Source organism: Typopeltis vanoorti, chromosome 12, assembly GCF_054136105.1.
Source record: "Typopeltis vanoorti isolate ZY-2024b chromosome 12, IOZ_Tvanoo_1.0, whole genome shotgun sequence".
NCBI lineage: Eukaryota > Metazoa > Arthropoda > Arachnida > Uropygi > Thelyphonidae > Typopeltis > Typopeltis vanoorti.
The window spans coordinates 16,324,751-16,343,166 of NC_143560.1; the positions used below are offsets into that span (position 1 = coordinate 16,324,751).

The window sequence follows — 18,416 nt, forward strand, 5'->3', positions numbered from 1 at the left end:
AGGGAGGGGAGGATAAGGTCTTGAAAGCATTGTCTTCCAGCTCAACTTGCCATAGAGAGTGGTAGTGAATGTATTTCTTATGCTGTCTGGAGCAGATATCAGTGGATCTTCCTATTGCCCCATATTAAGCCAATAAATAGACAAGACACTTCACACTCTTCTGGATCTGATAAAGGATGTTTGTCCTTTGGTGAATAAATGAGTGTTACTAATTTGATATATGGTATGAAGCTTATGTTTATTAAGCACTCTGGTTATCTTTTCAAACATGTGCTGGATATATGCAATAGTTTGATTTTTTGCTGCACTTTTGTATACTGAGGATGGCAGGATTGGGAAAGTATTTAGTATTTATATATTTTTTGGCTTAAAAGTTGTGGCAGTGGTAGATGAAATCAGTAACAAGTACTTCATCATTGCAACAGATAGCCTTAGCTTTGTGTGTTAGTATTTTTAGGATATAACTGACTAAGTGCTTGCATATACAAACTATTTGGTGCTCTGAAGATGTTAGGTATTTTACCACTGACTTATTTGCAGATAAATAAATAAATCTTATTTATTTTGTTCCTTTGGTACTGCAAAGCTACAGTGAATAGTTATGCAACTATTTTTGCAGTTATGCATTTAGTATTATGAGCTATGAATATTTATTGGCTAAACTAGATTTGTTTGTTACATTATAACTCATCTGCATATGAGCAAGTCAAGCTTATGTTTTGCTTTGTTTTCATAATAGGAGTTCTAGGGAAATGCTAACTGTTAACTTTCTAAGAAAATGCTTTTAGGTGTGAACTGTCATTACACCAGGTGATGAAAATCCTTTACTAAATGAATCTCCTTGATTACTGAATGCATTTTTCCTCATTGCAATTTCATTCTGATCATTTTATGACATTTTCCATCATAACATAATTAAAGTGGAAACCTGTCTTTGGAACAAAATTCAGAATTATTGTGTCAGTGTAGAGCCTCCACAGCTTAGTCAGTATAGACAAAGCCTTTTGGTTGGAAAGACATGGGTTCAAATCCCCAAGATTCGAAGAACCTTTATTAGGGCTTTTCACCTGAAGGTGAGTTAGCTGGTCTCATACAGAGGTGACAGGATTTTCCCCTCCCTTAAACTCAGTTTTGTTTTCGCATGTGTTGAAAATGTGGTTGCTAGTAGAATTTACTATTAAAATAGTATATTTTTGTCTATGTTATATGTGACAATTTTTTATGTTAAAAATAATTGTTCTAATATTAACCATAGTTAAACACAGCTGTGATTATATGTCAGTATATAACTTTGAACTAGCTTTATTGTTAAAGATTTTATCCAGTAAATTGATTTTTGTACAACTCCCCCCCCTGCCCTCTCTCTCTCTCGTACACACACACCTGAATGTCTTCATTTCTATCCATTTTTTCATAATTAAGGAAGCGCAATTATTAAGCCATTTATAGATTATTAAGTATTTGATATGCAGTAATACCCTGCTTTATGACAGTCCACTCATACAACACTTTTCAGTTATGACCAATGCCCATTTATATGATGCTGCATTTGCTCATACGATGATTTTAGCAAGATGTCTCTCCAGTGAATCAGCTGATACACAGTTTTTTGTTAACTATTTGTTAACAATGTCATTCTTCCTTACATCTTTTTGTGTTTTAGTGTTTTTCAATGTGAATTATGAATTGCTTAAAACTATTATTTTATTGTTGTTAATAATGGTAGAGAAAAATTCAAAGTAAGGGTACTGTTGCTTCCAGTGAAACCTATCACGATACTTGGTTACTTGCTAAGATTAAAATTAATAAATTTAGTAGCGTATCAAATGTGACAATCTTAATGATGAAATGGAAAACTTTTAGTGGTGTAGATTAATGATCAAACTGGTTGCCGTGTTCCCTTAAGCCAAGCTATTTAGAAGAACTTTTTCATGTGCAAAAATTATTCAAAATTTTTCTTTTGCATATCTGACGTAAATAAATGCTCTGTTTATCTCGTTTATGCACATACATGACTGCTTAAGAATTACTAAACCATTACTAAACTCCCTGCCCCATGTAGATGGGGTGGGGGAAAAGCAGTGATTCACTATATGTCAAAACTCACTATATGGCAGTGATCTGGAACCTAATGTGTCTTATATCCGGAGTACGTCTGTAGTGATCTTTCATTTTTTGTATAATAATACCTACTTATAGATTTCTTAAAATAGTACTAGGGTAGAGCTGTTTTGATCAATTCTGCTTTTGTCTAATAAAAATTTATTATTTTGAGGAATTTTCAACACAGTATAAGTTAATTTTACTTTTAAAAAATTTGATTCCTTAGATCCAGAAAAATGTTGGTGGCCGACTTTTACTTAAACATGATGGAGTAGCATCAGATCATGATTTTTGGCTCTTTTATCTTTCTGATCGCATACATTCTATTGGTTGGAGCATCTCTAATGGATATAGCTATAAACCCCCACACGGTAAGATAATTTGAAATTCATTTGTGCATAGTTCACTTTATATCATGGTTTAAAATTTTGTGTTTTTTAAGCATTTGCAACAAGGAAAGCAACACTGGAACATGCTGTAAAATAATCTTATACTACATTGTATGGAGTGCTTAAGGGTCAAAGCTGTATAACTGAGAGAAGACCTCTATATAGCCTTTAAAGGAATGCAGAGAATCGACCAGGGCTTCTGACCTAATGTCCAATCCTCACCTTCTCGTGGTGCACTCTGTTGGATATCTACCTGGATGCTGAACGAACGAGGATGGGCTGGCAATTTGGAATTTAGCAGACCAAATTGTATTCTTATTGACTGGTACAGCATGACAAAATTTCATGCTGGCTGGGGTGTCTCCCGGTTAAACAAGACCCCTGTTGTTTTCGCCAGGGAACCACAACAAACAACGAAAAGTCAGCTACTGGAACAAATGAGAAACTCAACATCACCAGAGTTAAAGATTGATACTATCAACATAAGAAGCCTGAATGGCAAAGAAATGGAGCTAGATGAAGAATTAGTTAAGTACCAGATCGTATTACAGGGATGACTGAAACAAAAAAGACAAAAAACTGGTGAGATCTTTCTGAGCAATAAATACAAAATATTATATTCAGGCAATGACAATCAAGGAAAAGAAGATGTAGCCATAGTATTCAACACAAAATATGAGGCTAATCTTCTTGAATGGCAGTCAGTCTCGAGTAGAGTAATGTGGGCAAATATGAGAATGGGGAATTGGACAATGAGACTTTTGTGCCTATGGTCCCACAGAAGGTTCTACTAAGATAGAAGTGGAGGAATTTTTTGAGGCTTTAGAAAAAACAACTGACACAATGAAAAAGGAAAAGTTGGTCCTTGTTGGGGATCTAAATAGCAGAGGAGGAAATGATTGTGAGACATACAAAAATATTTTGGGAAAATTTGGAGAAAAGAACAAAGCTAATAATAATGGCAAATATCTGTTGGATTTCTGCTCAGGACATGGACTGGTTATTACTAACATCATGTTCCAACATAAAAATGTGCACAAATTGACATGGAGAGAAGAGGCAAGGAATAAGAAAAGTCTCATTTACTATGTTATTGTTGATAGTGATGTTTTCTCCCTGGTGCAGGACACCAGAGTGTACAGAGGATTTGAAATTGGAAGTGATCACTATTTAGTCTTGAGAAGGATAAAATTGTCATATTGAAAAGAATAACATGTAAGAAAGTTTATAAAAGTTGAGCAGCTCTCAGATGTGAACTGTAGACAGAGTTACACAAAGATTATTGAAGAAAAAATGAAAGAGTTTGAGAACAGGAATCAAACCTTGGAGATTCAGTGGCAAACTCTGAAGAAAACATTGATTGATTCTGCCAGAGAAGCATGTGGTGAGGTTGTCTGCAAGGATAAAAAAATCAGAACTCCCTGGTGGACACAGGAAGTTAAAGAGGCAGTGAAGGAAAAGAAGAAAGCATATCAAAAGTTCCTGGCAAATAAGTCAGCTTGTGCTCTTAGAGAATACAGAGACAAATGCAAGAATGCTAAACACTGTGTAAAACTAGCTAAACAAAAGTCATGGGAGGACTTTGGCAAAAATATAGAAAATAAATATCAAGAAGGTGGCAAAATATTCTGGAGGTTGTTGAAGAAGCTTAGGAATGGAGGAAAGAGTGCAGTAAAAGGAGTTAGAGATGATAAAGGTGACATGAAAACGGGAGAAAAAAAGATATCCTTGAAGTATGGAGTAATTACTTTGAAAAACTGCTAAATGAAACAAGCAGTGATGATAGCACAGTGGTAAAAATAACAGTTACCAGGCATGCAGTCAGGAATACATATCCATACTTGAAGTAGAAAAAGCCATCAAAGGCGTGAAATATGGAAAGGCAGCAAGAGTAGATGATATTTGACCACAAATGCTGAAGTATGGTGGTATAAAAGTCTTACAGTGGCTGCACTGCGTAGTTCAGAATGCCTGGACAGAGGGACGAATTCCCGATGATTGGAGTAGAGCTCTCATAGTACCCATATATAAAAAGGGAAATAAAACTGAATGTGGGAATTACAAAGGTATTTCCCTACCGAGTGTTCCTGGCAAGATCTATCCAAGTATACTTGAGAATTGGTTGAGAAGAATTGAGGAAGAAAAGCTTGGTGAAGAACAAGCTGGATTCAGACCAAATAGAGGCTGTCAGGATCAGATCTTCACTTTACGACAAATAGTCAAGAAAGCATGGGAATATAACAGAGATCTGTATTTAGGTTTTGTCAATTTGGAAAAGACAAGGTGCCAAGAGAGAAGCTATTCAATACGCTACAGTTATATGGTGTCAATGGGGCATTATATCAAGCAATACTTAGTCTTTATTTGAGTTGTAAGTCAGCAGTTAGAATTGATGGAAGTACAGGAAGACGGTTTAATGTTAAATCTGGTGTGAGACAAGGATGTACATTATCCCCTCTGTTATTCATTATCTATATGGATCACATTATGAAGGAAAGTGGTATTAAACATGATATCAGAATTGGAGATGTTAATGTCAGCTCTTTGCTTTATGCAGACGATGTTATACTTCTAAATAAATCCTCTACAAGTTTGCAAGATTCCCTGACTAAATTGAATAACTGTTGTAATAGATATGGTATGAAGGTCAGCAATAAAAAAACATAGGCAATGAAAATAGGCAGAATCATTGAAAATATCAACTGTGTTGTGAATGGAAAACCTGTGGAACAAGTGAAACATTTCAGCTACTTAGGCACGATTTTTACTGAAGATGGTAAATTAAATATGGAAATAGACAACAGAATCAACAAAGCTGGTATGGTAGGAAGTCAACTGAATAAATTCATATGGAATAAGAGAGAAATTAGTCGGAACACTAAATTATCTGTATACAAGACAGTGTTCAAACCAGTTTTATCTTATGGAGCTGAGAGCTGGGTCAGAAGTAAAACACTTGACCAAAGACTAGAATCCGCATATATGAGAGTCCTGAGAAAGATTACAGGCGTAAACAGATGGCATCAATGGCAATATCATATTAAAAACGTGGATATTAGGAAAGAACTTGACATTGTCAGCATCCAGGAATGTGTTAGCAGAGCTAATCTCAGGTGGTATGGTCACTTAAACAGAATGGGTGAGGAAAGATTAGCAAAACAAGTGTTCTCTGCCAGGTTGGCAGCAAAACGACCCAGAGGAAGACCAAGATATAGGTGGATTGATACAGTACAAAGTGCTTTAGACGATAGAAATATAAGATCTGATAATGTTGGAGTCTTGACAAGTAACAGACTGATTTGGAGGAAAATTGTAGATAGGAAATTAATAATGATGTAATTTTTTTTCATGTAGTACTATCATATCCTGTACACCCCATCTAGCCAAGAAACTAGTTGACACTAGTTTCTTGGCTAGATGATAATTGGGGGCTGTTGATACCTTCATCTGTCAACTGAAGCAGTGCATTCTGCTAGTGAATCTTGGGCAAACCATAAATTCTCAGGGAATGAGCATAGTACATAAGTAATTTTTTACTTGTATTTGCAGGCTAGGATGCGAATTATTTAGGTCATTCTTCATCCAATTTGTTGGGTTATATTTCACAAGTTGATAGTTACTATTGTCTGAGATGAATTGATACATTTTTTCCAGGTAAGTTGTTCAGTTTAAAATAACCATGTCCCTGCCTTTATCGACTCTCGTTATTACATGTGTCCTGAATTGCTTCTAAAGATTTCACTGTTGCCAATTCAATTTTGGTCAATAAACAGTAAAAATCATTTTAAACAATACTAAAGCAATATATAACAACCTGACCAGTTTTGCTGTATTAAAAGTATTAATATGAATTTGTTCTCTGATGATGATATAAATAGGATATAGCTTTGATGTAGTGTTTTTTTTTTCTTTTTTCCATTAGCGGTCAGGCTAGTTGAATAACGGTTGATCAAATCACTGTCACTTCTTTGGCATGATGTTTGAAATGCAATATAGATTGTCTTTGTACGTTTATGTGCATACTCCAGATGATAACCTTAATATGAAAGTCAAAATGTAGGAAATTAAAGTAATTATTCCTAATTGTTGTAGTCTCCATAATTTACCGAAATGAAATTATTTTCTTGTTTAATCCTTTATGCACTTCATCTAAGTACAAGCAAACAAAGTTTGTGCATGAAGTATCTTTACAATTGGTTGTGAAGATAATGGTCTGAATAGTAACCCCTCCCTTAATGCATAGCATTATGCACTTCTGAAAAAAGTGTGCTTTGCATTATAGGATAGTAAGGCACTAATGTGAAGTCATCAGCCTCTATATACAAGTAGTTGTGAAGATGCTTCATGTGCAAACTTTGCTTGCTTACACTTGGATAAAGGATTATAAGAATGTAATTTCTTAGCAAGTATGATTTGTAAGAATAAGAATTCTGTTTATGGACACATGAAGTTAAAGAAGCAAATGATGAAACAAGCAAATCATAAAAAGTTCCTGAGCTATGCAAGAATGCATAGTAGAATGTGGGTAAAATGATAGCAAAGTTACATGAAAAGTAGCTATACAAACATTATGGAAGATTTTGAAAATAATATAGGAGGTAAATATGAAGGTGGTAAAATGTTTCTGGAGATAAACATGGGGAAAAGAGAACTACAGAGAGAATTAGAGATCATAAAGGTGATATAAAAGCTGAAGATAATAATGTTTCAGATGTCTGGAGTAATTTGTTTGAAAAATTATTAGATTTGAAATAAATGTGAAGAATGTACAGAAAATTGGATTAATATTAATTCAGATTTAAGGTGATATCATTATATACATTATCTCTACTGCTATATATAATCTGTATATTATAATCCCACATTATTAATGAAATTATTATTAAACCTTAAATTCATACAGGATATTAAGCATAGTTCTTGACTCTATGAAAATAACATTAATCTGGTAAATAAATCTGCAAGATATTGAGCCATAGCTAAAAATTGCATAAATCTGTCACAGATCTACTATGAAAATCAGCAATAAAAAGAAAAATGTGAAAACAAGAAACATCAATTTCATTATCTGTAATGAATGTATGAGAAAAAGTCACATTTTTATTTATTAGGTGAAACATATATTAGTAAATGACCAACTAAATATGGATATAGATAACAGAATTAGCAAGATTGATGGTGGAAAGCCACATAAATAAATTTATATGGAACGAGCAAAATCAAACCACCAAGCTGTCTCTATACAAGAGAGCTGACTAGCACACATAGGTCTAAAAGTTGGATGAGAACTAAAATAGTTGAGAGGATTGGAGATCACAGATATGAGATTGTAGATATGAAAGTAGCAACATTGCATTAAAATTGAAGATAACAGAAGAAAAAAAAAGCATTGCAGTTAACTTTTATTATAGCAACTTAAGAGTCAAAGGATTAATCTTATAGTAGGTTTGATGTAATGAATATATGCCGTAGACTAGCATTAATGCTATGGGGCTGTGGCTGTGGTTTGGAACTGTCAATTTGTCGTAGAGAGAAGGGCATCATCATAATGATGTTCACCTTTATTGAGAGTTCACTGCATCAATATTTGAGAATGTTTAAGGAGAGTTAATGTGATATACTAAAGATAAGTAAAACAAGTCTTTGAAGTACAAATGGTAGGGAAAAAACTTGGAGAAAGACCAAAGGTATAGGTAGGAGGCTGATGCATTTAGTTGTTCTTTATTATTATTACCAGAGACCTGCAGGGAGTCAGGAACTCATCAAGGGAGGCCACATATCACCAGCTGTCATACCTTTTTTTTAATTCATTTATCCTGCCTGCACTCGCCCCAAAGGCAAGCCATTCCAATCACACAATGCTCTTTGAGGAAAAAATCAAGCTCAACCTCTCTTTCTTCTGTATGCTAGTGTCTGAATCCACACATTTTCAATCTGTCTTCAAAATTTTCATTCCACATTCTCAGTATCATCTTTGATTCCTCTTTTCACCCTCTCCACTGTATCTGCATCACCTTGGAAACTAGGAGATCAGATCTACACTCAGTAGTCCAGGTCAAACATTACCTTCCCTTAGTAAACCCATGCTATTCATTGCAAAGTATAGATTTTCTTTAAAAGCATTTCTGTACGCTGATCCTTACCAACTTTTCCAAAATCTGAACCACTGCTCGAGAAATACTGATTGGTCTATAGTTAGATAAATCAATCATTGCATGATCCTTGTATAAATGGGTTATCATACATTTTTTCCACTAATGTGAAATCTTTCTTCTACTGAGACTCAGATTATACATCCAGGTCTTGAACACTCTTTTAGCATCTATTCTATCTTTGTCGATGAATTTTTATTCAGTTGATGCAACAGCTCTAGTACTTATATACCTAAGTTTCTTCATCCAATGTAGAGGTAGCATTAAGCTCTATGTTGCATGCACCTACAACTCTTAGCAAAATGGGCATTCAGTATATACAATATATACACGAAAACACATTAATTAAAATATACTGCCATATACACTATCTGATCAAAAGCATCTGAACACTCCTCTATAATTTGTAAACTGATGTCTAGATGTCACTACGGCCTCACTTACCGGTATAAAAGGAGGAGCTGTGTGTGTGTGTGTGTGTTGTACAGTGATAAGAAGTACGAGCAGAATGGATAGGTCAAGGGAGCTTAAGTTTTTTGAATTTGAACTTGGACTAGTTATTGGTTGCCACATCAGTAAGAAATCTATCAGAGACATTTCAACCCTTCTGAAGTTGCCCAAGTCAACAGTTGGTGACACGATTGCGACGTGGAAACATGAAGGCAAAACCACGGTCGAGTAGGCCACATTTAATGACAGACAGGGATCGTTAAGCATTGAGGAAGGTGGTCTGTGGAAATTGGCAGACATCAAAATGAAACAATCACCTGGGAGTTCTGCAGTGCTTCTAACTGTCCAGCCAGTACCATGACTGCACGTCGAGAGTTAAGAGGAATGGGGTTCCATGGTTGAGCAGCTGCCCATAAACCAAACATTTCTCCTGTGAACACTAAGCACTGCCTGTAGTAGTGTTAAGAGCGATGCCACTGGACAACTGGAAACGTGATTTGGAGTGATGAATCACGCTTTACCATGTGGCTGTCTGATGGGAGGGTCTGAGTGTGGCGAATCCAATACTATTGGATTCGCTACATTCCTCCTATTTACAAACCTTACACCACACAAACTACCACAACTTACAGAGTAACAACATCTGGAATCCTAAATTCTGATCTCCAAACTATTCTTCAGTGGGGCTTGGATAATATTGTTAATTTCAGTGCATCCAAAACACAGTTCTGCCTTATTTCCCACAAAAAAAAAAGAACCATATTCTCATAGCCTTAGCAAAGTCTCAAGGCAAGATAAGATTTCTTTCCTTGGGATTACCCTGACAATTAAGGTTCTCTGGACATGAGGAGGTACTAGAGCTATTACACAAACTGAATAGGGACTGATGGGATATCAGAATGGATGCTAAAAGGGTATTCAGCCAAATGGGGTATTCCTTTGACCAGGCTATATAATTTGAGTATCAAAACAGGGATGATTCCACAGGTATAGAAAGAATGTGTGGTAATCCCATTGCACAAGGGTGGTACAAAAAACTGATATATCCAACTATTGACCTGTCAATATCTCTGCAGTGGTGATGAAGATTTTGGAAAAGATTGGTAAGAATTCACATACAGAAATGGGTTGACAGTGAACCTGTACTTTGCAATGATCAGCATGAGTTTACTAAGGAAATGTAATCTGTGAGCAACTTGTTCACATTTTATAGTAATGTTGCCATTGAGTTAGACAAGGGGAATGGATACACCATGATACTTTTAGACTTTGCCAAGGCTTTTGAAAGAATACGGTATTGAAGACTGTTGAATAAATTGGTGAATATGAGATTGGATTATAAAATATTAGCATGGATAAGAGGATGGCTGACTGACAGATATCAAGAAATGATATATGAGGGATGTGATGCAAGATTTAAGATGACCTGGTATACAACACAGATTAGTCCTTGGTCCATTGTTATTTAATCTTTACATTAATGACACTGGGAAGTATTTGACAGGTGACATACAATTGTTTGCTAAAGATGCAAAGATAGGCAGGGTAGGAATGCAGCTGTTTTGCAGTTTACTTGCAGAATGGTTTGAAAAGCCTGGAATTTTGATCATGTGAAAATGGCTGTAAGTTCAATGTTAGTAAATGTAAAGCCATGCACTTTGATCTAATGAAATATCCAATGCCATATTATATAGGAGTGATTATGCTAGAAGAAACTGATTAAGCTAGGGATCTTGGAGCTTTAATAAATAGGGTTGAAGTTCAAGGGCTATATAGCAATGATTGCAAATACAACTCAGAGGATAATTGCAATGCTGAAACGAACCTTGACATGTAAAGACAAGGAAGTTATTTTGCCTTTTTACAAAGCCTTGATAAGACCTCACTTGGACTATGGTGTGCAGGTCTGGTCTCTTGGTTTCTGCAATGATCCTGATACAATGGAGAGAGGGGTAAATGATATCAGAACTCTGGAATACTAGTTATGAAGACAGATTTAGAAAACTTGCAGAATGCAGACACTAGCAAACAGGAGAATGAGGGGGGTGATATAATTGGAATTTTTCATTATATGGAAGGTGGGAAAGGACATCCTTGGAAGTTGAGAATGAATGCTGTTGAGAAGGGTATAAGAGCTATATTTTTCTCTCATAGAGCAGTGCTTGATTGGTATGGATTGCCATTTGATGCTGTGTGAAAGAATTCAGTAACAAGTATGACAACTGATGCAGGTAGTATGTGGCCTCCATTTGAGTCCCTGACTGCCCTAGAAGTCTCTTATAATAATAAACACATTACAACCATTGCCTCCCTAGTATGGGAGGCAATGGTTGTAATGATTGCAATTTGTTCCAAATCACAACCCCCCCCCCCCCCAATCTATAGAGTATTGCTCATGATTTGGGGCATTGTCCCCCAAGAGCTCCGTAAAAATACTTGATTTAATTATGTGTAGTGCAAGTAGACTGATTAATGACTAATCTCTTACCACCTTACTTCCTGTCATGCAGGCATTAAGTTTGTGCTGCATGTCTTCTGTAAGTATTTCCATGAATTAAAGATACCAAGAAAGTATATACTTGGTTTAATCCTTTATCCAAATGTGAGCAAACAAAGTTTGCACCTGAAGTATTTTCAGGACTGGGGTAACTCATATACAGATGCTGATGACTTCACATGAGTTGTCCCAGTCCTGAAAATACTTAAGGTGCAAACTTTGTTTGCTTACACTTGAATAAAGGATTAAACCAAGTATATAATTTCTTGGTATATTTAATTTATAGTATAACCAAGTGGAAAAACTTCCAACAAGTATTTCCATATTCATCAGAACTAGTATCAATATTCCCCCCCCACACACCAAATCTATTGAAATGCATGCACCTCCCACCTAACATCTCTTCACAGTCCAATTCCAAACTCAGAAAACAAGTTTCTCTTCCATTCCTGCTGCACTCTGAAACAGCCTCTCCTGCTTTGTGTTTCTAAAGGAATATAATGTACAATGTGTAGGCCTTCATATCCAATGTGCACAAGTTTCTTCTTTCTTAAACCTTTTCTCATGATTGATACTTAACATACTATATATGGACCAACCAACCTCTTGTGTATTTGGTCCGACATGAAAATGACTTATAAGTTATATTTACCATTGTTAATAATAAAAAAAAAAAAGCTATTAATCTTGATATCAAAATAGGTATTTAATATAGTTTTTAATTCTGTTCAGACAATGTTATCCTCTTATAAAAATCTGCTACAAATCTTGAAGTTCGTTAGCCAAATTATAATTGCAAGTTTAGATTGAAAATCAGCCATAAATAAAATATCATCATCATCATCATCATCATCAAATTCCTGCCATGTACCCTCAAGGGGTGTACAGGATATGATAGTACTACATGAAAAAATTACATCATTACTAACTTCCTATCTACAATTTTCCTCCAAATCAGTCTGTTACTTGTCAAGACTCCAACATTATCAGATCTTATATTTCTATCGTCTAAGGCACTTTGTACTGTATCAATCCACCTATATCTTGGTCTTCCTCTGGGTCGTTTTCCTGCAAACCTGGCAGAGAACACTTGTTTTGCTAATCTTTCCTCTCCCATTCTATTTAAGTGACCATACCATCTGAGATTAGCTCTGCTAACGCATTCCTGGATGCTGACAATGTCAAGTTCTTTCCTAATATCCTCATTTTTAATATGATATTGCCATTGATGCCATCTGTTCACGCCTCTAATCTTTCTCAGGACTCTCATATCTGTGGTCTCTAGTCTTTGGTCAAGTGTTTTACTTCTGACCCAGCTCTCAGATCCATAAGTTAAAATTGGTTTGAACACAGTCTTGTATACAGCTAATTTAGTGTTTCGACTAATTTCTTTCTTATTCCATATAAATTTATTCAGTTGACTTCCCACGATACCAGCTTTGCTGATTCTGTTGTCTATTTCTATATTTAGTTTACCATCTTCAGTAAAAATTGTGCCTAAGTAGCTGAAATGTTTTACTTGTTCCACAGGTTCTCCATTCACAACACAGTTGACATTTTCAATGATTCTGCCTATTTTCATTGTCTTTGTCTTTTTATTGCTGACCTTCATACCATATCTATTACAACAGCTATTCAATTTAGTCAGAGAATCTTGCAGACTTGTAGTGGATTTATTTAGAAGTATAACATCATCCGCATAAAGCAAAGAGCTGACATTAACATCTCCAATTTTGATATCAGGTTTAATACCACATTCCTTCATAATGTGATCCATATAGATAATGAATAACAGAGGGGATAATGTACATCCTTGTCTCACACCAGATTTAACATTAAACCATCTTCCTGTACTTCCTTCAATTCTAACTGCTGACTCACAACTCAAATAAAGACTAAGTATTGCTTGATATAATGCCCCATTGACACCATATAACTGCAGCGTATTGAATAGCTTCTCTCTTGGCACCTTGTCATATGCCTTTTCCAAATCGACAAAACTTAAATACAGATCTTTGTTATATTCCCATGCTTTCTCGACTATTTGTCGTAAAGTGAAGATCTGATCCTGACAGCCTCTATTTGGCCTGAATCCAGCTTGTTCTTCCCCAAGCTTTTTCTTCCACAATTCTTCTCAACCGTTTCTCAAGTATACTTGCATAGATCTTGCCAGGAACACTCAGTAGGGAAATACCTCTGTAATTCTCACATTCAGTTTTATTTCCCTTTTTATATATGGGTACTATGAGAGCTCTACTCCAATCATCAGGAATTCGTCCCTCTGTCCAGGCTTTCTGAACTATGCAGTGCAGCCACTGTAAGACTCTTATACCACCATACTTCAGCATTTCTGGTCGAATATCATCTACTCCTGCTGCCTTTCCACATTTCAAGCCTTTGATGGCTTTTTCTACTTCAATTATGGATATGTATTCCTGACTGCATGCCTGGTCAGTGTTTTTTATCACTGTGCTGTCATCACTGCTTGTTTCATTTAGCAGTTTTTCAAAGTAATTACTCCATACTTCAAGGATATCTTTTTCTCCTGTTTTCATTTCACCTTTATCATCTCTAATTCCTTTTACAGCACTCTTTCCTCCATTCCTAAGCTTCTTCAACAACCTCCAGAATATTTTGCCACCTTCTTGATATTTATTTTCTATATTCTTGGCAAAGTCCTCCCATGACTTTTGTTTAGCTAGTTTTACACACTGTTTAGCTTTCTTACATTTGTCTCTGTATTCTGTAAGAGTAAAAGCTGACTTATTTGCCAGGAACTTTTGATATGCTTTCTTCTTTTCCTTCACTGCCTCTTTAACTTCCTGTGTCCACCAGGGAGCCAGGGAACCAGGGTGAACAGCGAAAAGTCAGCTACTGGAACAAATCTGAAAACAAACCCCAACTCAACATCACCAGAGTTAAAGATCGGTACTATCAACGTAAGAAGCCTGAATGGCAAAGAAATGGAGCTAGCTGAGGAATTAGATAAGTACCAGATCGACATAATAGGGGTGACTGAAACAAAAAAGACCAAAACTGGTGAGATCTTTCTGAGCAATAAATACAAAATGTTATATTCAGGCAATGACAATCAAGGAAAAGAAGGAGTAGCCATAGTATTCAACACAAAATACGAGGCTAATCTTCTTGAATGGCAGTCGGTCTCAAGTAGAGTAATGTGGGCAAATATGAGAATGGGGAACTGGACAATGAGACTTATTTGTGCCTATGGTCCCACAGAAGGTTCTACTAAGGTAGAAGTGGAGGAATTTTTTGAGGCTTTAGAAAAAGCCACTGACACAATGAAAAATGAAAAGTTGGTCCTTGTTGGGGATCTAAATAGCAGAGTAGGAAATGATTGTGAGACATACAAAAATATTTTGGGAAAATTTGGAGAAAAGAGCAAAGCAAATAATAATGGCAAATATCTGTTGGATTTCTGCTCAGGACATGGACTGGTTATTACTAACACCATGTTCCAACATAAAAATGTGCACAAATTCACATGGAGAGAAGAGGCTAGGAATAAGAAAAGTCTCATTGACTATGTTATTGTTGATAGTGATGTTTTCTCCCTGGTGCAGGACACCAGAGTGTACAGAGGATTTGAAATTGGAAGTGATCACTATTTAGTCTTGAGCAGGATAAAATTGAATTTCATATTGAAAAGAATAACATGTAAGAAAGTTTTAAAGCGAATAAAAGTTGAGCAGCTCTCAGATGTGAACTGTAGACTAAAATACAGAAATATTATTGAAAAGAAAATGAAAGAGTTTGAGAACAGGAATCAAACCTTGGAGATTCAGTGGCAAACTCTGAAGGAAACATTGATTGATTCTGCCAGAGAGGCATGTGGTGAGGTTGTGTGCAAGGATAAAAAAAAAAAAAAAATCATAAATAAAATAAAGTTATGAAAATAGGCAGATAAAGAGAGAAATTGTAAACACATTCTCAGTAATGAACCTGGTAATGGAAATAGAATAAGAGGTTGATGTGGTACAAGAAGGAAGATTTAAAGGATCAGGCTATCAGTATAGAAGACAGTGTTCAAACTAGTATTATCTATAGGGTTCAGAGAGTTTGGTTTAAAAATAAGACAATTGATTAAAGACTGGACACAACACATATGAGACTTTTAAGGAAGATTAGATGAATGAGCAGATGGCATTATTGGCAAAACCATGTTAAAAATGAAGATGTCAGTAAAGCACTTGACATTCTTAATATTCATGAATATGTAAGCAACACTAACATAAGCTCACTTAAACAGAATGGCAGCAGGAAAGGATGCAGAGTGATGACAAATACTTTATACAATTAAGTGTGTTCTAGAAGCTTAAAATATATAAGACCTGACAAATAATAGAAAATAAAAAGAAAGTTAATATGAATCCCTCCTGCAAAAGGTTGTAAACCTGTAGCATATAAGTACTCTAGATAGACTAATGGTTAGATAATCCAAAAACTTTGCTCTTGGGACTAAACATGAAACTTTTGCAAGCCACTTCAGGCTTCCAGTGAGCAGAATTATCTCATACTAGATGATTACATTTATTTGTCACATAAAGATATTTTTAAACATTAATGCCCACAGTGGAATTCTATGTTACAGTTTGTTTATTTGGAGAGCAGATACCTTTATCCACTTGTCTATCAAGTTGATATGAGAAACTAGTAAAGAAATATTGATTATGTTAGGCTATCACAGTATCTTGCACTTAAGGTATATGCCAGAAAATGATGCTGACGATGGTTACAGTTACCTTGGTGTAGAAAAAGTGTGTGTGTGTGTGTGTGTGTGTGTGTGTGTGTGTGTGTGTGTGTGTGTTGGGGAATGGAGGGAATTACCTAGTTAAACTCTAAAGAGGAAAATAAGAAACAAAATCTCTAAACACGAAAATGTAAAATACATCTAAAAAAACACCTTAAAACTATTTGCAGTTATTGCCTATATGACACCACCACCACTACCACCATTTTTTTCACTCTTGAAGTAACATGGGGCAGTTTGATCATTTTCAGCTTGGCCAATTCAGTTTTTAATATACTATAGATTTGCAGTCTCTTGTAGATTATGTTGCCATTGAAATATCTGGAAATCAGGCTAAACCATCTTTCCAGAGAATAAAGTAATGGTATCATAACCTGGTATTGGGAAAACCTCTAACAATAGTAAAACTTTCTTTGGATGGAGAAAGAATTTATTTGTATTAACATAATAAAGTAATGGTATCATAACCTGGTATTGGGAAAACCTCTAACAATAGTAAAACTTTCTTTGGATGGAGAAAGAATTTATTTGCATTAACATGCCTAATAGAGAATGCTTGATTTATATGCAGCAATGAAAACAGAAATGTTTATTTCAAGGGAATCACTGTTCCTTCTTGGTTAGCCAGTTAGAGTAAATAGAATAAAAGTAAATATTCTACTTGCTAAGCACATAAATGTAGGACTAGGTAAGCTGCCTCCATTGATTCCATGTGTGTCATTTAGTTTTTTTTCATGGTTATAATAGTCATTTGAGTGACATAGTCAGTTATTAAACTTCACTGGATTCACTAAATTCCATTCCTTCACTGGAAGAAAAATAAATACTACCATCAAATTTACCAGAATGATTATTTAAATGCTAGGTGTCTTAACCCAGTAGGTATTTCAGATAGTAAAGATAAACCCACTAACATGTCTCTTTCCCATTTCTTTGCTTCATCATTGTAACTTGGTTGAAATGAATACATTTTTTGCTTAGAAAGTCCTCAGTTAAATCTCTTCAAAAATGAAGAGAATGTTTTTGTAGGCCTTCTTAAATTGAGTTTTTTATTATTATTATTGTTATTACATGACACCTCCAGGGAGTCCAAGGACTCATCGAGGGAGGGCATCTACTCTGCGACTCTGTCTCTACCACACAATCCACCAACTGCAACTACACCAATGCCATCTAGCCCCCACCACCACTAGTATTTCCATAGACAATCAGAAACATTCATGCCCACAGTGGGATTCAAACTCACAATCTTTTGGCTGGAGAGTGGATACGCTAACCACTCAGCCCAACCAGGCTGGGTGCTAGCATTTTATTTTATTTTAATGTGGCTCCTGCCCACGAAAGGTTTTTTGTAAACCTAATAGTACATTCATATTGTGGGTGGGCTAAAGATAATTTTTTTTTCTATTTTGAATTCATTTTATATATTTATTTTATTTTTTATTTATTTTTTACATATTCTGGAAACCCTGCTCTAAAGACCAAACATGGAACTTTGGTCTTTAGAGCAGGTAAACTGGAGAATGTGGGATTTTAATATAGTCTATTGACTTGTATCAGAGGATGGCTGACAGACAGATATCAAAAAGTTGTATACAGTGGATGTGAATCTGCCAGATTTAAGGTAACCAGTGGTTTATCTCAGGGTTCAATCCTTGGGTCATTATTGTTGAATCTATACATTAATGACATCAAGCAGGGTCTATCTTCAGATTTGCAATTATTTGCTGATAATGCAAAGATAGGCAGGGCAATCAGAGATGCTACTGATATTCAGCAATTACAAAATGATTTGAATAGACTGGCAATCTGGGCAAACAAAAATGGCTGTCAGTTTAATGTTAGTAAGTGTAAAGTTATGCACTTTGGCGTGATTAAAGTTCCAGCGGCATATTATATTAGCAAGGTTATGCTACAAGAAACTGAAGATGCAAGGGATCTTGGTGTATTGGTGGATAAGAATTTAAAGTTCAAAGGTCACATAGCAAAAGTTGCAAATACAACTCAAAGGGTAATTGCTATGTTGAAGCAAACCTTGACACATAAGGATAAGT

The 18,416-nt window shown here is 35.4% G+C and overlaps 1 protein-coding gene across 2 annotated transcripts in view; it reads left to right on the forward strand.

The window, feature by feature from the left end:
- Positions 1–18,416, forward strand: part of LOC150100599 (scm-like with four MBT domains protein 2) — a 226,997-nt gene that overhangs the window by 77,425 nt on the left and 131,156 nt on the right. For both annotated transcript variants that reach the window (XM_090401434.1, XM_090401435.1), the window contains one exon: positions 2,330–2,474. In XM_090401434.1, coding sequence (XP_090257560.1) covers positions 2,330–2,474 — 145 coding nt within the window. The remainder of the gene's footprint in view (positions 1–2,329; positions 2,475–18,416) is intronic.